We start from the raw sequence: 21,176 nt of genomic DNA, 5'->3' as shown, positions 1-21,176 counted from the left end.
CCTGCAGCATTTCATTTCAAGTGGTGCTGAATAAATATTAAGTACAATGCAAGTACACTGCAAAGTCTTTCAACACGGGTGCTTACGAGAAACACTATCAGCCACTCTTGCTAAATGAAGCGCAAGCCCGATTAGTGCCAGCTCAGACCCAGACCTGTAGTACAGTTGGGGGGGGATGTCTCATTCTTGAGTTCAGTAAAGGTGGAGGTAAAACCAGAGGAGTTTGGGTCTTTGTTGCCAGGTCAGAGTCTTAATCCAACTGAGAAGCTCAAGAGGCATGGCGGTTCAAGTGTGGCCAATCATTGACAGGTCATCTGTGATGGTGTTTGCTGTGTACAATACTCAAAGAACAGTCCGGTGGAAAACACTGTCATTCCGTCGCGTTTTCTACCGGATTCTGAACTCTTCAATGGGTCCCACACCTCTGGAGAGGTATTCTAGCACATTGGCCCAAAGGACATGAAAGCGCAGCGGACACAAACCACGACTGCTTATGAGAAACAAAACGGAGGATTTCATAGTTCAGCACTGACACTCCAAAGTCAAAGTCTGTTGGAAAAAGGACACTATGTCATTGTTGCCTTTCAGTGAAAACCCCCAGCTCTCTTACAGGGTTCAGTTGCTTAAGACTGACCTCCCCTCCCAGGTCACGATTTATAGTCATTTTCTTAAGACAGGATTGCTCTGAATCAGCAACACTTTTGAGCCGACAGCTTAGGCCAGAAGTGGCATGGGAGAGTCTCTACTGACAGGTCTAGGCTTAGATCTGTTATTTTTCATTGTGCCCCACTTCTCTCTGTTGTGTATCCCCTTCAGAACACACACGATGTCCCTTAGTTCACTGGTAAAAGTCTCCGAATGTGTGTGGCTTGAAAGCAACAGACAGACAGACAGGCTAGAAGTCTGGCACTTTCCGAACAGACAAGAGTACCTACACGCACAGAGACGCACTATCCCTTTATCGTGGCTAACCTTAACACAGTGTGGTTTTAACGGATGCATTGACATTGCTGTAAACTGCTTCACCCTCCTGGAAGAAACTGTAGCACCACCTAGCCAGCACAGTCACTTCAAGTCTTGTGCCTAGGAAACAAACAGCGGGTTGAATTGCTTCGCCGAGATGGGCCAAGGTTTGTCAGAAATCAAATCAGAAATAAAAAAGGTTAATAGTAGGGAAATAAACTTAAATCAACTATGGAGAGCCAAACTGCCATGCAGATATTTTTTTTTTCTTTTTTCAAAATGAACAAATGACAAATTAAAACACAGATACTGTATTCTCATCTGAAATTAAGGAGGCAGATGCATTACTTACAAAAGCAATTTACTGCCATTTCACCAAAGGTTTGAATTAAGTTATTTTTCTGAACAGAAGACACGAATGTGGGCGAGATGTTAGAAATGTACTCCATAATACCTCTAAATGAACAATTCAGCTTGCATAGAGAACCGTGGTGGGGCTGAACAGATGGCACTCGTTGCCTGCAACCGTCTCTCACAGTCTCTGAAACATATATATATATATATATATATATATATATATATATATGCACATACAGAGTTATACACACACATCTTTATATATATATATATGTATATATATATATATATATATATATATATATATATATATATATATATATATATAAAAAAAAAAAAGGTTATTTTGCCACGTTCTGAAGTCCTCAGAAAAGGGATACTGCATCTGCTCCTTTGTCAAGCTGCAAACTAAGGCCCAGGTCAACTAGTTAAACAGTTTCAGAGTAGTGATTTATTTTCCCCCAATTTGCTGCAGATGTGAAAATAATGCTATCAAAAGTCTTTTCTGGCAGTTTTTTTTTCTTCTTTTTTTGCGCGTCTCATCAACAGTGCAAAGAAAAGGTTCAGTGGCTAGTTGTGTGTGTCAACAGACGGATGGCTTTTGTTTTGTACCAGCTCTCGCAGTCCGCAGTGGAGGAGGAGAAGTTAGAGACGCTAGGAGAAGACCAGTCTGCCTGACATCAAGGCAGAAACTAAAATACAGAAACACCATTTAACTGATGTCTATATGAACACCAAACGCTTCCCCATGTGATCCAGTCACATGACTCCTTTCAAAGTGGAGGTGAACCAGTCAGGTCTCCCTGCAAAACAACAAACAATAAGTTACAATCCAACCTTACATTGTTAACCCACCACAGTCCTAAAATCCGCATTGTGCACTCTCTCAAATAAGACATTCATCATATTGTTTAAACAATACAATATTTATATGTATTATGTGGATTTATTAGCACCTCATTTGTATATTTATTTTGAGTAAATGGTTAAATCTCTGATTGAGAGTGTCGGGTTTTAGGAGATTCTCAGGCTCTGTGTGAAACAAGACATTGCACATTAATCAGACCTCCAGCAGATGTCAGCACAACCTTAAGCAACATGAAATGGCATTAAAGCACATCCTATTATTAGTTTCACTTCACCATGTCCTCACAGGACTTCTCTCAGACAACACGTTAGCGTTGCAGCTGACCCAACATCCGGTCCTTACGTTTGTCTGTTCAGAGTTATCCTGGATGAGATTAATTTAATTGGAATGGATACAATGGCTTTTAAAAATACTGTTTTCAGAGGCTCAGATTTCTGCAGTAGCTGGAAGAGCAGTCAAAAGAAACACGCATTTCATTCGGTGATGGCTCTTTCTGTATCAATTATGTAGGCAGGACTGTCAGCCCCACATTGAAAACATGTGACGGGTGCCGTGGGGTCTTACCGTTCTCACCTCCTTGCTGGGGGGTAGAGGGAGGGGGTTGAGGCTTGCTGACTGGCAACAATGGCTGAAGACGAGAGACCTAAAAGAAAAAAAAGAACAGTATGCAGCATGCCATTAGCCCACAATACGTACACAGACAATTACTATAAAACTATACCATGCCTAGACATAAAATCCTCCCTGAAGAACATATATTTTCTTGAATCGAGGACACCTTTCACATTCTAGATTTATTTCCATATTCTCTGCAAACACCAGGAGCTAATTCTAACAAAAACAAAAGTACAGAACACATAATCTTGGAGTAACATCTGTTATCTCTGGCTAACCTGCTAAGCCCATATTGAACAAAGTGCTGTTTGTGTTAATTTAACTACTTTTCTGATCAGTGTTGATTGGTCTGATTGTAAGCCATGCCTCAATTATTGTATCCTGGATACTCGCTTAGATTTTGTTGCTGTTGTTAGCTTCTTGTCAAGGCACCAGGTTGAAAAGTGTTTTAAATTGACTCATATCTATATTACATACTCTTTATTAATTTATTTTAAATACCACTGTCATTTATTGCATGCCCCCCATTCTTTCAATCTAACCTACTGTTTTTACAACTGACCCATGCAATGAAGGGCCTCCAAAAAAAAAAAAAAGTAAAGACTGCTACATACTAGGGAAAAGCCTCAAGAGACCTGGTTCAACAGTTTGCTCAACTTGTGGCAACTAGCTGCCCCAGAAGGCTGTTGCCCATGAAAAGAGCCTCTCTGGCACTCACTGACCTGTGGTGTAGGAGAGGTCATACTGTCCTGAGAGCAGGGGGTAGCTCAGGTGGTGATGGGAGGGCATGATACGCTGTGAGGGGGAGGAGCGTGGCCGGTCCACGTCCCGCTCCCTCTCCCCACCTCCCCTCTCCCGGTCATGCTGCTGTTTGTCGCTCACGGTGGGCGACTTGCTCTTGTACTGGCTGGCGTGTTGATGCAGGATGTCCAGGGCTTTGGACTCTGAGCTGGACTTGCTGCTCACTGTGGGGCTGGCCCGTGACTTCTCCCCTTCCTCTGAGCCACCCATCTTACTGCCATAGGGGGAGAAGGAGTAGCCCGCTGACAGGTACGACCCTGTAAAATACATTAAGACATTTAGGGGGTTTCTTTTGAATTATTTTAAATAAGATATTACACTTAAACTGTAGTCTGGCTGAAATAGAAACCAAAAAAAGGCATAAAAAGACATCATATTTTGCTTTTAGGTTATATTTTTTTCTATATTGAAGCTTATAAGACCTACTAGAAATATTCTCTGGTCTGTTTTTGGAAGAGAAATCTGACACTATTTTCCTGCATAATTGGCATTATTTATTTTTATTATTATTCATTCATAATTCGAGGTGCTGCACAGTGTAAACGGTGTAGTGATCTGCAACACTGTTCCTCTCTGCCTCACCTGGGTAGTTCTGCATCATGACTGAAGGCATGCCCCTGTAGCCGGGATGGTTGGGGTCATAGCCCTGGCCGTAAGGGTATCCGTGCATGTAGGGCATGTACGACTGGTGCTGCGCCAGGGGAGAGGAGAATTGCATGTGGGTGCTAGGCCGGGGTTCCTTGCCCGCTCCCCTATGCTCCTCAGAGGAAGACATGGAGGTCCGGGGGTCTATGCTCTCTTTGCTTTCCTCTTTGGGGGCAGTCTCCTTGGGCCGCGACCTCTCTTCCTTTCCCTTCCTCTCTCTTTCCCGTTCCCGCTCTCGCTCTTCCTTCCAGCGCTGCTGCTCTTCCTCCTGCTTCTGCGACTCGGGGTACTTGTTGGGGTAGATATAGGGCCACAGCCGGGAGTCTGGCTCCTGCAACAAAAAGACCTGCGTGTTACAACTTGAACAGCAGACACCTCCTTCAGGAAGCTAATGAGATTCAGAACTGAGCCATCCTCCGGGAACACTACCTGCTGAATGCAGAAAAGAACTAGGGAAGCTCCTGGCTTCTTTATTCCTTAGGGGAGGGAGTCAAGTCACATCTCCCTCAGCTAATTACCGTGGTGTTTTCCAGCTGGCTGACAGCAAATACTGAGCTGACAGGGTGAAGACACGATGGACAATTAAAATGTTTCAATTGAGAACCTATATCAAATATATTATTCTGAGTTGTCAGTAAATATTCACTGGGAAAATTCACAGAACACTACAATTACCTCTCCTTTCTCCTTCAGGGCTTGGAAACTTTCCATGGTCTGAAAAGAAACCATCTAAATGTGAAAGCACTGCATAATTATACAATTAACTGCTACAGATTTTATTTTTGTTCTAGCACAACTAACAGCTCTAAGAGAGAAACTTTAATTGGTTACCTGTCTGTACCACATGGTTTGCTCCATCCCTGGCTGCCTGCTGGACTCCATGCCTGACTTCGATTCAGTAACCTCCTTCCCGTGATGGCCCCCCTCGCTCAGCTTCATCTTCAGCCCCTCGGCCTGCTGGGACTGGATCTTTGAAGAATCCTCCACTTTGGGGATGATGACCGACTTGGCTGGCTCTGACGCAGAGTCTTTTGGCTTACTGGGAGGAAGGGGCTTGCCCAGGTCCGAGAGGCTGGGGGCCTTGGAGAGGGTGGGGGGGATGGAGGCCTTCTGTTTCCATTCCTCTTTCATGGATGCGTCCCTCTCTTTAAGGGCGGCGTCCGACTTCTTCTCCGCAGCGCGGTGCTGCTCGGCCACATGCCTCTGGCGCTCCTCATACTGCTGCCTGTACACAGGGCTGTTGTTCATCAAGTGGTTGTGGTAGGCCTGCTCGCCATATCCGTAAGGGGGGACGTACGCATACTGGTTGTAGTACAGGGGCTGCATGTACATATTGGAGCGCTGCTGGATGACAGAAGGCTGCTGCTGCTGCTGTTGTTGCTGCTGATGATGATGCTGCTGCTGTTGTTGCTGCTGCTGCTGCTGCTGTTGCTGCTGCTGTTGCTGCTGCTGTTGCTGCTGCTGTTGTTGCTGCTGCTGCTGCTGTTGTTGTTGCTGATGCTGCTGCTGTTGTTGCTGCTGCTGTTGTTGCTGTTGTTGTTGCTGTTGCTGCTGCTGCTGCTGCTGCTGTTGGCTGGAGGAACAGATCTCCGGCTTGCGCTCTTCCTGGGGCTCCATTTTGATCTTTGCTTCACTTGGCTCCGGCTCTTCCTCTTTCTTTATTTTCGGCGGCTGTGCCTCAGGTACAGAAGAGCTGGAATTGGAAGCGCCGGGGCTGGGGTTTGCGTAGTTGGGAGAGTAATATGCCTCGTAGCCTGTGTAATAGGGGGACTCCTTACTGGGGGGTTGGGAAGGGAACAAAGCCTTCTTGGCACCTTCCCTCATGGCCTGGTCCTCAGACTTGGCCTTCACATTGTCTACTTTGCCTTCACCGTCTTCCCCTGCATCCGAGATGTCCGAGTAAGCGGGACTGTTCGTCTTCACCGATGAGTTGTCAGCGCCATTCTGTGTCACCACATGGAGAGGTGTCAAGGGCTGCACCATCCCTGCACTGTCTATCCGGCTGGCTACACCAATGGACGGACTTGGAGCATTGTCTGTGAAGCTGTAGATCTTGTCTGCCTCCGCTTTTATACTGGCCAAGCGGCTTTGGTGGGGATCCGAGGACCCATTCAAGAGGCCGTCACTCTTGCTTCCAGGATCTGATGACTCCGAGTAGGGGCTCTTGCCTTCTTCAGGTTTCCCCCCTTTCCCTGGAGGTTTGGGACTGTCTGCATCCTTACTTGCCTCCTTTTTCTTCTTATCCTTCTTTTTCTTGTCCTTTGAGCTACTCAGGGCTGGGTTCACAGTTGAGGGGTCTCCCATCACGGTGGGCTTGGGCTGGATGGCTTTCAGCTGGGGGCTCTTAGGCATGGCCTGAACAACAGTAGTGGTAAGCCCAGGAGAAGACCCAGGGCTTCCGGTGGTGAAGGTAGCCGTTTGGAAGGTGTACAGCTGCTGGGGAGCTATAGCTGGAGCTATGGGTCTGGCTGACTTTAAACTCTTCTGTGGTAACTTATCAGACTTGGCACTGCTACTGCTGCTACTGCTGCTGCTGCTTGACTTTTTGGACTTGTCTTTGTCCGAGCCTTTCTTGTCATCCATGCCATCATTACTGGCCTCATCGGTGAGGCAAGGCCCATCTTCAGACCCATCCATGGGCGTCCCCCCTGCTTCCTGATCGGTGTCGGAAGACTTCTTTTTGCTAGACTGCTTAGAGCTAAATTTCCCTGAAGAAGGGGATGGGCTTTGACCTTCAAAACCTCTGCCTTTGGGGGTGATAGATCGTGCTGGCGAAAGGCATCCCTTCTGGGAGACAGAGGCCCCGTTGCAGCTGCCCGGCTCCGGGTGCAGTGTGGAGTCCTCCCCATACTCACTGTCACCATCTATTTCCTGCTTGATATCGTCATCGTTGTGGGCACGGGCCTGGTGGTACTTCAAGCCGTTGATGTGCTTGTACTTCTTGTTGCAGTTGGGGTGCGGACAGTCGATGAGCACAGGCGAAGGGCAATTGCGGTCAAGGGGCGGGGGCAGTGGTTCAGTTTTGATGGTAGGTATGGCGATGACAGGAGGGGGAGCACCACTGTTGGAATTGGTGCGCATTCTCTTGCTCCCCTTGGTGTCCTCCGAGCTAGAGTTGGGCTCCATGTCAGAAGCCGGCTTGTTCTTCCGCTTGCTGGCAGAGGACGGGCTGGCCTTGACGTCCTCGGTGTTGCTGTTGGGGGGGGTGCGCCGCTCGGAGGAGTTCTGACTGCCTCGCCTACCCTTACTGTTAGATCCTGCCCGAGTCTTGCTGCCGCTGCTGCCCTTGTTATCCGACGAGTTGCTGTTCTCGTTGACAGGGGTGTTGCTGTTGGGCCGCATTCTCTTTCCCCGTCCCCGGCCATTCCGCATCTCCAGGTCACTGGTGGGAGACTCGCAGAACCTGGAAGCAAGGGGAAGGAGAAAAGAAAAGAAAAGCAGTAATTTACTTGAGTGTTAATGCACAGAGGACACGCTCATGGTATCCTGCTACAAATTCAGGAAGTGGTGCAACTGGGAGGAAAAAAATAAATAAATAAATAAATAAAGCTGTTGGGAACAACCCTGAACAATGTTGTTTTAATGTGCAAGTAAAGTTTTTAAATTCCACTGTAGACTCACTGTAGAGAAGTATCACTCTTCCTGGAATATGACAAAAAAAAATCATGCATGAACAAAAGCGATGCAGACGAACGTGTTTCTATCCTACGCTACTCATATCACTTATCTCACCAGCTGCCTAGTTCTGAGAGATCACACACTACCCGATCCACAGCTTGAATTCAGCCCAGCCTCCCTAGATGTTGATTAGATGTCTGAAGTTACTTTCCTCAAGCAGGCAGCAAATATAGAAGTAGAGTCTGTCACTCAGGAGGGAGTGAAAGCCACAGCGCTCTGCTAAGAGGCACTGTGGTAGTTGAGTCTCTGTTGGATGAGTTCAAAGAAAGCTGTCTTATGGCCAAGCTGTGAAATTCAACAAACATTTCTAGTTGTGAAAATATATACTTCAATGCGGTGTCTGGTTTAATTTGTTTTCCCCATTTAACTTTTCCTTAACATGATTCTGATCCTGACTAAACCAATATAAAGCTGTGACTAATCCTGAACCAAAACAAAAAAAGAAATTAAGAATACTTATCTTTGGAAATATAAAAATGAAAGAACAGACAGAGCTATCAAACATATTGAGCTTGGATAGATTTTTAATTGGGATACCATCTTGTAAATGGATAATTTCAAGGTAGGTATTTAAATGAGCTTATGTTGCACAAATAAATGCCAAAACATTGATAGTACTGTGACATTTTCACTGTGAAAAGGAATTTACAAGCTACTTGCTGCTGACAAAATTACAGCAAAAGACAGTTTGGGAAATATACAATGTCATGTGGGATCAGCAGGACAAGCTTCATAGGCATAGCATGACATGTCCTTAAGATCCCAAGCAATACAGAATGCCGTTTGGATTTGTGGTTATGAAAAAAGAAAAAAAAAAACTGCAACCAATTCAAATATAAGAATAAAGACATTAACATGTAGACGGGAATGTACATGATATCAATGCGACTAGAAACCACAACAGCTCCCTATTCCTATTCTACCTCCTGTTCAAGTATATCTGGGTGTGTCAAGTGCTTTGATAAAAAGAGAAGCTGTTAGTAGGCATAGTGATTGCATTTTACAATCGGCCTGTCAGAGAATGACACCTCCAGCTTGTTCTCATGGGACTAGGAGAGCAAGGATATGGATCTTGTTTTATGGTGGGCGACTCTTACAGATCACAGGTTATGTTGAATCTACTGAAGGGAAAAAAGCTATTTCTTTAGTTGAATCACAACACAAAAACCTGCCTCTGTTTGGCTGCTGTGGATATCAGAATAAAACTAGACAGAAAAACAAGACTGCAATATAGCAAATTCATGCTGAAGGGATCAACAGCAAACCCTGCCTTTATAGCATTGTGTCACAGTTGACACAGAAGGGTATATCAGCTCTGATAGAGGTTTGATGTCACAAGAGGGACTGGATTGATTAGTTACAGACACCGAAACACGCAAGACAGGCTGCATGACCTGCCTGGTTGCCTTTTAGAGGTTCCTGTATTTACCAATCAAGAGCTTGTGAACGTGCTCCATTACATCTTGGCTATTGTTGTGCTTACCTCGGTGGGGCCCAGTCATGTCGTGTACAGTCTAAGAGCGTGCCCACATACGTCTTGTTCCTCCAAGTGACATTGACTACCAGCATTCCTGGAAAAAAACAAGGGGAGAAGAAATGAGCTCAGAAATCCCCTAAGAATGGTTTACAGGATGCTAATGTTCACCCCAGCTTAATTTAAATATAGCAGTCTTTACCAAGCTTGGATCCAAGAACCTGACTGCAGCCTGATATTTCTGAGTACCATGATATAATGAGGGACAAAATATATTACATATTGCTGTTATTCATACCACCATGAAATGTAACTTGTATATTCTTCTCATCTCTAGAAATTATAAATAATGGTAAGGACTACTGTATGAAATCATCTTGTTTTATTAATGAAGTATGAATGGCAATGGAAACCTAACTATATATATATATATATATACAGTGAGGGAAAAAAGTATTTGATCCCCTGCTGTTTTTGTACGTTTGCCCACTGACAAAGAAATTATCAGTCTATAATTTTAATGGTAGGTGTATTTTAACAGTGAGAGACAGAATAACAACAATAAAATTAAGAAATACACATTTCAAAAAAGTTATACATTGATTTGCATGTTAATGAGGGAAATAAGTATTTGACCCCTTCGACTTAGTACTTGGTGGCAAAACCCTTGCTGGCAATCACAGAGGTCAGACGTTTCTTGTAGTTGGCCACCAGGTTTGCACACATCTCAGGAGGGATTTTGTCCCACTCCTCTTTGCAGATCCTCTCCAAGTCATTAAGGTTTCGACGCTGACGTTTGGCAACTCGAACCTTCAGCTCCCTCCACAGATTTTCTATGGGATTAAGGTCTGGAGACTGGCTAGGCCACTCCAGGACCTTAATGTGCTTCTTCTTGAGCCACTCCTTTGTTGCCTTGGCTGTGTGTTTTGGGTCATTGTCATGCTGGAATACCCATCCACGACCCATTTTCAATGCCCTGGCTGAGGGAAGGAGGTTCTCACCCAAGATTTGATGGTACATGGCCCCGTCCATCGTCCCTTTGATGTGGTGCAGTTGTCCTGTCCCCTTAGCAGAAAAACACCCCCAAAGCATAATGTTTCCACCTCCATGTTTGACGGTGGGGATGGTGTTCTTGGGGTCATTCCTCCTCCTCCAAACATGGCAAGTTGAGTTGATGCCAAAGAGCTTGATTTTGGTCTCATCTGACCACAACACTTTCACCCAGTTCTCCTCTGAATCATTCAGATGTTCATTGGCAAACTTCAGACGGGCCTGTACATGTGCTTTCTAGAGCAGGGGGACCTTGCGGGCGCTGCAGGATTTCAGTCCTTGACGGCGTAGTGTGTTACCAATTGTTTTCTTGGTGACTATGGTCCCAGCTGCCTAGAGATCATTAACAAGATCCTCCCGTGTAGTTCTGGGCTGATTCCTCACCGTTCTCATGATCATTGAAACTGAAAGGTGAGATCTTGCATGGAGCCCCAGACCGAGGGAGACTGACAGTTATTTTGTGTTTCTTCCATTTGCGAATAATCACACCGACTGTTGTCAGCTTCTCACCAAGCTGCTTGGCGATGGTCTTGTAGCCCATTCCAGCCTTGTGTAGGTCTACAATCTTGTCCCTGACATCCTTGGACAGCTCTTTGGTCTTGGCCATGGTGGAGAGTTTAGAATCTGATTGATTGATTGCTTCTGTGGACAGGTGTCTTTTATACAGGTAACGAGCTGAGATTAGGAGCACTCCCTTTAAGAGAGTGCTCCTAATCTCAGCTCATTACCTGTATAAAAGATACCTGGGAGCCAGAAATCTTGCTGATTGATAGGGGATCAAATACTTATTTCACTCATCAACATGCAAATCAATTTATAACTTTTTTGAAATGCATTTTTCTGGATTTTTGTTGTTGTTATTCTGTCTCTCACTGTTAAAATACACCTACCATTAAAATTATAGACTGATCATTTCTTTGTCAGTGGGCAAACGTACAAAATCAGCAGGGGATCAAATACTTTTTTCCCCTCACTGTATATCCCAAAAAATTAAACACGTTCACATTTTTTTGTAAGAGTTTTGTACATCTGAAAAAACACAGGTGCAAAGATCAATTTGTACATATAAAATGTAGATGCAGACTTCTTAAATTATAGGAGCATAACACAATCATGTGTGCCATACTCTTACTATTTCCCACAATGATATAAAATGCTAATTTTTCAGCTTGTCAATTGTCTTGCCTTTAATCTGCAGTGCTGCCAGAGCTGTGGCAGGGGACATGTATCAAACACAGCTGTAAATACTATACAGGAGAAAAAACAAATAGTGGAAAACTAGCAAGCAGATTAATACTCTAAAACAGAGAGCAAAAATACTGCTCTTGCGAGCAATGGGAATAAGAATATCTTTACTACAAAAATATTCTCAAATCTATAATGAAGAAACAGATTCCAAATATTTTATTTTAATCAGTCTGAGAACTACGTTAAGGACACCATCAATTACTGACTCTCTCTAATAGGATTCTATCCTATTTTTTTTGTTTTTATTTTTTACGTTTTAGAAGCACACTTTGAAAACCCCGAGCTTACATCACGTATTGGCCACTGCACTAAAGTAGCAAAATTGTGACTAAACAGCAGTAAAATAGAAATGCATCTGAACACAGCTAAAAGAATATTTGACCATGCCCTCCAACTGACTTTGCTGCTGTTTCGAGGGCTCTCAGTAAAGGTCGTATAATTTTAGTCACAGTGACAACAAGTGAAGCATATAAAAAGAGTTCCCAGTCATGGGAGCACAGACTGTCTGCACAGATTTGTCTCCTGAAGGGTTATGGGCCTTTTGGCCGAATGCTTCAATTCTGCAAATGGAAGGTTTGGTTTTAGAGGTTTTTTTTTAAACAGTAGGTGGCAGCAACCGCCAGACCTGAAACCTGCATTTGATTCACCGCAGTAGCATTCGCCATTCCATTAATGGCAAAGAGAAGTCAGGCGATTTAATTCATCTTGCCTTTAAAAGGTCGCGATGCACATGACCAAGACTTGTGGTTCAATTCCACTTCAAGCTATGTAAACTTCCACTGTGAAACAATAATTAATCTTTATATTAAACCACATATACAATTTGTGGTATGTCATATTTTATTTATATATTATTTAGCTACATTCATCTCAAGTTTACATTTTTTGCCTCAATTCAAATTGTTTTATTGAACATAAACCTTTTCACCCAATGCCAAATTGTAATAAAATAGCAGTACAAAATAGAAAAGACGTGACTGTGGCAAACTGTAGTGTTGCTAAAGATAGCATCTACGGTGTTCTTACTTTATAATAATAACAAATGAAAAGCAGATAAGGTTTTACTAACACTGGCTCTTGGTGTTAATGTATTCCTATGGCCGATTCCTGACTGGTTTGGGCAGCACCTGTGTCATATTGTGTTGCTTTAAACCTAATGAAGCAGATGTAATGAAATGGCCATTTTCAGAGCACATTTAAAAAGCCTGGAGGGAAGATTGGAGATCAAAACAATGGGGGTTTCAAGTCGCAATTAGTCTAAAGCAAACTACAGTAAATTATTAAAAATGTAAAAGTTAGTCAGTCTTACAATTTAAATTCAAAAGTAAAAAAGGAGGTGGAAACTGGTTATTTTCTTCTAACTGTTCAACAATATATGAGACAAAAACAATTCACTTTCTTTTCTGCTATGACTAATTTTAAAATTTAATGTATAATATTCCAGACTGGCCCAAGTAACATATATAACATAAATACAGGTGTCTGTGTGCACTTACAGGTCTGGACTACTTCCAGGCATTGCCTGTAAAGCCTCACTGTTCTCCCTTTCAGCAGCTGCAGGCCTCAAGCCTCCTTGTTGCTTGAATTCCTTCCCCTGGTGAAGACCTGTGTTTGCCAGCTCAGCCCAAAGTAACTGGAGTCCGCAATGAGGTAACGTGTCTAATGGCACAGGAATGCTTGCTGGCAGTCTGAAGACTAATTCACTTTTTATTAGCTCAGGAACCCCCCCCCCCACCGCCTCCTTTTCTGTAACGCAAAACCTGTTCAGCTTTCAGTTTGCTCTGTGGTTACTGTGGGCTACCTTGGCACAGTTCCAGTCAGTGGGTGCAGAAGATATGGAGTGGTTTACACTTACAGACAACCATACACACACACGGTTTCCAGTAAACACACAGTACTACCAAAGCATGTGTTCAAGACCACAGTCTCACAGTACTTTAAGTAAACAAGGATTTTCACCCCTCCTGGGCCCTTCTGCCATCCCAGACAGTCAAGTATAGGCCTGCAGGTCCTCGGCTTTGGTCTTGCGACAGATTAGGGGGCTTACTCATTTTTGAAGAGATTATACTGAGAGGTGGGGGTGACCAAGATATAAACCAGCTCATTTACGTTTGGTAAGAGGCCTGCCACTTGTTTATTTATTTTTTTTCATCAGGAGACCTATTTACTCATTTACAATCCTTCCCCTGTGAAAGGAAACAGCACTGCTGTCTATAAAAACGTGTTAGGCATTCTGTTAAGCATTCCAGTTATCTGGCTTTACTCCACAGCCCACTTCTTTTGATAGGATTATAAGACGGTTCAGAAGTGGTTTGTGCAGCACAACAGGTAGAGATTTTATTTGAGAGATCTAAAGTCGCCCTTCTCATATTTCATGCCTAAGAAATAATGGTAATAAAAGCTAGTCATTTAAATAAACAGACATACATATATATATGAAAAGGGTAATTTATTCAGTGTTGTATGAATGTTGGCTCAAAAGCAATTCCACCAAAAAACCTAAATGGATCAAATCAATTAAAAAATACCTTTTAATGCAACAGTTAATAACACTTTATCTAAAAGTCTGTCTCACTGTTTTAGAATTAAATCTAAATGGTCATAGAGGACTTAATACTAACATAAAAAAGATGATTGTGTGTCAATCTATGGAGATCAATGTTATAGTATAGTACTAAACTTAATTATTAAATACAGTATGTAATGCAGTTCACTACTGTCAAAACACCATGGTATTATTGAATGCATCTTAAGACATTTTTTAAATGATTTAATGATTGATTTATTTGATGCATATGCTAATATGAATGATGTATTTTTTACTGATAAGCCCGAAAAAAAAACAAAAAAAAACCTCTTCAGCAAAACCACCTCCTGCTAACTTCCTAAAACTCATCTCCAAGAGTTGTACAGGGGAAGCAAAATCGGCACCCAAACTGCTGAAGCAAATTGAAATATTCAGGCCTAAGCTGGACCACATTTTAAAGACTGCACAGTACATCCGGTGACACCGAGAGCAAGAATGTAGAGACAAGCGTACTAGTTTGTCGCGGGAGAATGGTGTTCCAACTTATCTGAAGATGCCCTGAGCCATCTCGGAGGACCCTAGCTTGAGAATGGCCCGCTTTTGCAATTCAAAACGAGTCCACTCGCTTTGAAGTCTGGGGTCACTAAAGGAGCAGACAGTTGGAAGCCCCCCTTCTGTTAAACTCATTAGAGCTGCCCAAGTCTACTGGCTCAGACTAAGACTGACATGTCTTTGGTCATCTCAGTAAAAGCCAGCTGCCCCCCATTTCTGAAGTGAAAACGGGCTGTTACAATTTTCTCCCTCTGGTCCCCTAGAAGCAACAAAAGCCCTGCTGCTGGCTGGCAACTCAGATTTCAATTTTATACTTCTATCAAAAAGCTCCTAATGATACCAAAAGCTGACAAGCGCTCAGCAGGGTAGGCCCCCAGGTCACCAGTTTCATCTTTCCATCAAGAGTTTCATTAGAGAACCTGGTCTTCATAACTAGCCTCCCTGCTGCAGGTCAGTGGCTCCAGGGATTGACTTCTAAACTCTCACCATTGTGATTATATATTTTTTATTGGAATGGCTTATTTCAGTCTTAACTACTGACTGGAAATCGGCAATGGTGAACAAAGAAATCAATGTAATTCCATTAAAAAAAATAAAAGTTGAAAACAACACACCACCAACCACATATGGCAGAGAGACCCTCCGTCAAAAAGGATTTTCACAGCAGCAGCCTGTCATCTGCCTTTTCCTTCTTTTGTCCACGCTTACTGAATTTCCTGTTCTGAGAGGTACGTGTAGTCTGGTATTACTGCTAAGAGTGTTATTCCTGTGCTGATATCTATTACATTAAATAAAAAGCTGAATAAATGTTTCATACCCATTAGTGTTACCTAATGCTCTAAAGTCCACTGCCAAAGCAAAAGGGCAGAGACCTTTTGAGGACAGGGCTTCACAGTCAACACAGAGTTCTTTCACAATGGTTTGTTTTGAAAGAAAGGTGACAACATAAAAAGGGAAATGTATGGAGGGATCATTTCAGCACGCAAACAAAATAAGAGAACACGATAAAAATGACTGTGCTACTAGGAACGTAAACGGTTGCTTTTGAAGCACGTATCATTACTTCAACACAGTGGAATTGTTAAAAGCAAGATGCCGAGAGGATTCTCTCCTCTTTATCCTTTGGGAAGTCTCTGCAGTACCATAGATTTCCTTTATAAAGCAGATGGACAGAAGAGAAAAAAATCAATTCAGATCTGAAGGTAAAAAAAAAAGCCACCTAAAAAGGTGGTCAAGGAGTGATCAAACACAATCCCTGCAGCTCCCTGTGAGTTTAAAATGCTACTAAGAACTGAGCTCAGGTTAGGACAGGCAAGGCAGTCTTCTGATATGTCTTTGGTGCTGCTCAAATTTCAACACCTTGTATCTATTATAAACATATGCTTCGGCTGTTGCTTTTCATGTACAGCATTTTAAAATGTATTTTATTTTTACATACAGAAAAAAATTAAGATGTCAACAATGGAAAAACTGGGCCTGCCTCTGGGCAGAATCAATTTCCATTCCAAATCTGTCTTGTGTGGCTAGCTGTGTGCGTCCTGGAAAACAGCCACATCCACCACTGGAAAGAAACCAACTGTGAGTGAGAAAGACCAGGACAGAGCACTAACCGCTGACAGAAACACAGAAACAGATCGACGCAACACTGCTGGAGAACCCGTGTGAGAGAGCGGGAGAGAGCAGAGGGAAAATATGTTGTCGAAATATCCGGTTTTCTGTGCACGCTTTCAGCCTTTCACAGATCTGCAGGTTGTCTGTTTGAAAGCGTCTGTCTTTTAAATATTTTAAGTAAAAACAACATAAGCTAAGAACAACCAGTTTATGTCTGTTTTATTTTTAGTGTTACAGGCCAAGTCAGCTGACAGGCAGTTTGGCAAGAGCCAGCTGCCCCTTTGAACATTGAAATGAAGTGAATTTTCACAAATGTTCGAAAGCTTCTTTTCTTCTGAAAATTGGTTTAATCTAAGATCCATTAGAGAAGCAGTATCTTGAAAGAATCCTCTTTTGCCAATTACATATGTTTTGTGTGTGTCTGTGTGTAAGGGAAAAGTATGGCATTACATTTCACCCTTCATATGCAAAAGATCACAACATTTATTAAAAACTGAAGGAAAAAAAAAAACCCAATTAAAACAGATTACAAGTGATTGCACTGTAAAGATGGAATTTGAAATGCTTATTTACTGTTTTGTTAGTGTGCACTTGTTAAATCCCTACCAAGACCCTCTTAAGACTCGAAAGTCCAAAAACTCTGGGGGAGTGCTATGGTTTGCATCAAGGTACTGGCACTGCAGGGCTCTTGGCAGGACCGCCAGCGTTCCTTGGCACCCATGAGCAAGCGTACTGCAAGAAAGATTTTCTGGGCGACACTTCAAGAGCAATAAACCTTTAGAAAATTTAGGGCTGACATTTTACAGCCTCAGCATGCAGGCCTCAGTGTTGAAGCTTCATGAGCACGACCCTGGGTGGCAGCCACATATCTGCCCTGAAGGATTTGTGTCAAAGCACCGACTTAAAATGCCATTCCTTCCCCTTCCTTTTCTGACGACCCCATCGCCATTCTCTGCCCGAGTTTGGTCTACTGCTAGATGTAAGATGTCTTACAACAAAAGTGTAATAAAGTTAAAAAAAAAAAAAAAAAGTCCATATGATCAAGAGTAAGAATGAAAGGATTTTTTGGCATAACTGGGTGCACATCTAGAGAGCTCTATTTGAATAGTGTTGTCATGCAACTTTAGCAAAAAGACATGTAAATGGCAGCTCCTATATTTGACACACACACACACACACACAGAAAACGGAAAAAAAACAAATGTAAGATTTGTGTATGGTAACATTGTCTCTTTGTTCAGCATGTTCTCCCGAGAGGTTTTTCTACTTGTTACGCAGCTTTCTGCAGTACTAGAGGTGCAGTCTTTTATGGATCTCCAGGGCATGGAAAGTGAGAGAGAGTGTACAGTTGAGCTTGAAAAGACTCTCAAAATAACTGGGATTAAGAACTGCAACTAAAAATAAAAGCCAGACAGTCATTGTCACTCATCTTATCATCAACTCAACAGGTGAGAGAGAAAAAAAAAAAAACACGGCAGAATTAAGAGTAGGAAAATGAAGACATAAAATGTAAGTGTAACAATCCTGGATTGATATATGGTTATCATCAAGCACTACAGAAAAGGCCATTTATGCTGTAGCCCACACAGGAGCATTAGATTTTGATGTGATGGCTCTTGCAAATTTAAACAAGAGCCTCTTAAGGGAAATCACCAAGTTAGAGCAACTTGCGTTACATTTGCAGGATTCCCATTGCTGAGAGGGGTTCTTGCAGGGGAGGGCTTACAAACAGAAGAACGCAGTCGACTGCAATGATGAAAGCCTTCCGATCGCAAAGTGGCGAAGCAGCGCAGCGTGTACCAGCACCTTTTGTCAAAGGATGTTCTCTGCTGCCACACTGAGCGGTTCCACACACCCACTCGCCTGCCACCGAGATATTGATCGCCTGCTTGAGAGATGAAAGAGGTCTCTGAGGGAAGACGCTGCCAGAGCCTCACTCCCCTGCTGCAGGCATGTCGGTCCTCACTGCCAGTTAAAAACCCACAACCTGCAGCAGTGAAACAATCTCCACTGTAAGCCTGAGCGACTGTGACCAGCCCAGAAAACCCCCAGGGAAGGTGTCCGCCAACCACTGACATCATGGAAAGCTCTACAGTAAAGTAAAGAAAGCTGTCTGGCTGGATGCCAAGGCGATATATAGAACGTCCCTTGTTTTAGTTTCCCTCCTTCCTACCTGTACACCCCAGCTTGCAGAATCAGACTCCCACAGAGGTGCTTAACTGGGGACTAGGTAAACAAGTCATGCAGGGCTGACACAATTCGGACTGACACAATTCAGACCGTTCTATTAAGTGCTGCTCTGAGGATACCGGCTAGCACAGTGTGGGTGCATGCACCTTGCCCAGTTTGTTTGGACACGCACTTCTCCAAAGATGAAGTGATTCACTCAGAGGGGGCAGTGCTCAGACTTTTTGTTCTAGCCGTGTAGTATAACCACAAAACGCAAACGAAAATACCAAGCCGCTGCATTACATAACACAGAAGCCGGAGTCTGCAAACTTAAAAAATACGAGGCTCCCACACTGCAAGCCAGCCCTGTTGCAACATTCGCTTTGTAGGTTTTCCCTACAGACCATAATCCCATGTTGTTAGTGGAGGCTACAGCACTAGAAAGAAGCTTGTAGTAGTAACTTGTGAAGCTTTTCAAAAATGAAATGGACAAAAAAGGAGACGAGGTATCAGGGGGCAGGGAGCGGGAGAAGATTTAATCCTCATTCTACCCAGCCAGGCAATTCAAAATTCAGATTAGCAGCACTACTGAGACACAAAAAAGAGGGGAAAATAAAGTCGGCCAGTGCTACCCCAACAGTGGGAAAGGTACTGAGGAATCCTTTGAAGGTGGCCGGGAATAAGGGCTATGTTGAAGCGAAGTTGACTTTGTGGATCTGCTATGCTGGTTTAGGCCTTAGTGGCCTGTCAGGGCTGCACCACTTTTAACACCTCCACCACTTTTAACCTCAGCTGGTATGCAGGACACACGTACACTCAGTATAGAACTACATTCACCTTACAAAATGGCCGCAATAGTCATTCGTTTTTTAAATATCAAAACATTTACAGTTAGTGTTTTTAAAAGCTACTATGATTCATTCTTGTTAAATATAACTTTACGATTCTAATATGCTGGTTGGTGAGCACAAAATATGATGAAGGTCATGAGTTGGTACAGAGTAGATGGACCCACTCCATTCGTGCTCTGATGACAGTTCTGCATCACCTGAGCAGGCCTGGATGTTGTTAGGACAAACGCTTGCCCACATCAGAAGAGCACTTACCATCTTCCGTTTCCTGCCACACAATGCCCTCCAGGTTGACGCTGGTCCCGGGTTCGCAGGGTCCCAGGCACTCGGGCTCTGTTGCCAGGGCGACGTCGGAGGTGTTGACGGCCACTGAGCGTGTGCGGACCATGATCTGCTCGCAGGGGGAAGCAATGTCAGTGTTGCCCACCGGAGCCAGGAGGTGCAGCGGGGGAGGGGCAGGCGTGGAGACCGGAGACTCCATCTGCAGAGACAAAAACACCCACTTGCCCTTAGTACTCATCACCACAGAGGACAGCTGATAAAACGCAATGATTTATTAGGATAGGAGTAAATAAATGCGTCTTTGCCATTTATTTTATCCCTTCTATCTTCCAGCTCTGCTATGTAGTTGCAATAATTTGTCCAAAAGTGATTACTTTATACATGTGGGTCTAAATGACTGTGAAATATATTCTAGTTAACAATTACTGGGATTGTTCTAGACCTGTCCAGACGCTGTGATATAGATCAATCAATGTTTGGCATGCTGCCCCTTGTTTCCCCGTCTGATTTCTTTGATCAGAAGGCAGAAGTGCACACAAAAATGGAAAACTATACTCTATCACACTTACAACAGTTTCCACAGGGGAATAAACACAGGAGCAAGACTTATGCAACACAAATAATCTAACAACCATTCCCACACCTGCTGTTACTGTCATCTGTAAGGTTTCATGCTTGACTTAAACATTTGCAAATTAAATATTATTATTATTATTATTATTATTATTATTAATAATAATAATAATAATATTAAGAGAAAACAATTACTGCCTGATAGTCAAACAAAATCAATAGCTTGTATTGGGCTGTCCACATTATTTCTTCAGTAGATGCAGACATTCACAGCCTGTTCAAGGTCTGCACACATTGCTCAAGCAGAAAAACACATCCAGGAAAGCAGTTAAATGCTTATTTCAGGCTTTGGTCATTAACCATTACTCAAATAAAACAAAAAACAACCTGCAACAAGACAGATGTAGTTTCCTCTACAATCACAGACCGCAAAACAGAGGTGACAAGAAAAGCAGTTGTCCTATTTTTTTCTTGCCTTTAAATTTTTAAAATTAAGTGTTTTAGCAAAGAAACAGAAAAATAATTAAGCTTAATGATGAAAGTAGGGTATTTGGCCCAAGATGTTCCAGTTGTCATTGGTAGCTTATTCACAGTCACTTTAAATTCAGCACTTTCTTCTGTATTATTGCATTTTCTGTTTTGGTTTTTGTAATGATCATGGTGAAATGGCATCTAGATAAGATTTGGCTGAAGAAATTGAGTCATTGTTTAACTACTGTGCATGCAGAAGAAATGGCTCCTGTATTGATTGGGAAAAAACGAAAACAAAAAGGGGGGTGGTTGGAAATATGCAGACAGCTCTTGGTAAATAAGTAATTGGTTTGCTGCATAGTCACCATGAAATTAAAGGGAAAATACCTTTGTATTAAACTTACGTAAGAGGTTAAATGGAGAGTAAAGTAAAAACAAAAG

General features: G+C 43.0%; 1 protein-coding gene across 1 annotated transcript in view; it reads right to left on the bottom strand.

Annotated features, from left to right (window-relative positions):
* Nucleotides 1–1,648: 1,648 nt before the first annotated feature.
* Nucleotides 1,649–21,176, bottom strand: part of LOC136748191 (zinc finger protein 609) — a 99,295-nt gene continuing 79,767 nt past the window's right edge. Inside the window, exons 3-9 of the mRNA XM_066701731.1 lie at nucleotides 19,665–19,890; nucleotides 9,411–9,498; nucleotides 5,081–7,652; nucleotides 4,187–4,580; nucleotides 3,526–3,861; nucleotides 2,753–2,831; nucleotides 1,649–2,123 (exon numbers count right to left, since the gene is read on the bottom strand). Coding sequence (XP_066557828.1) covers nucleotides 2,758–2,831; nucleotides 3,526–3,861; nucleotides 4,187–4,580; nucleotides 5,081–7,652; nucleotides 9,411–9,498; nucleotides 19,665–19,890 — 3,690 coding nt within the window. The 3' untranslated portion in view covers nucleotides 1,649–2,123; nucleotides 2,753–2,757. The remainder of the gene's footprint in view (nucleotides 2,124–2,752; nucleotides 2,832–3,525; nucleotides 3,862–4,186; nucleotides 4,581–5,080; nucleotides 7,653–9,410; nucleotides 9,499–19,664; nucleotides 19,891–21,176) is intronic.

This window comes from Amia ocellicauda, chromosome 4, assembly GCF_036373705.1.
Source record: "Amia ocellicauda isolate fAmiCal2 chromosome 4, fAmiCal2.hap1, whole genome shotgun sequence".
Taxonomy (NCBI): domain Eukaryota; kingdom Metazoa; phylum Chordata; class Actinopteri; order Amiiformes; family Amiidae; genus Amia; species Amia ocellicauda.
This window is presented reverse-complemented; position numbering and strand designations above follow the sequence as displayed.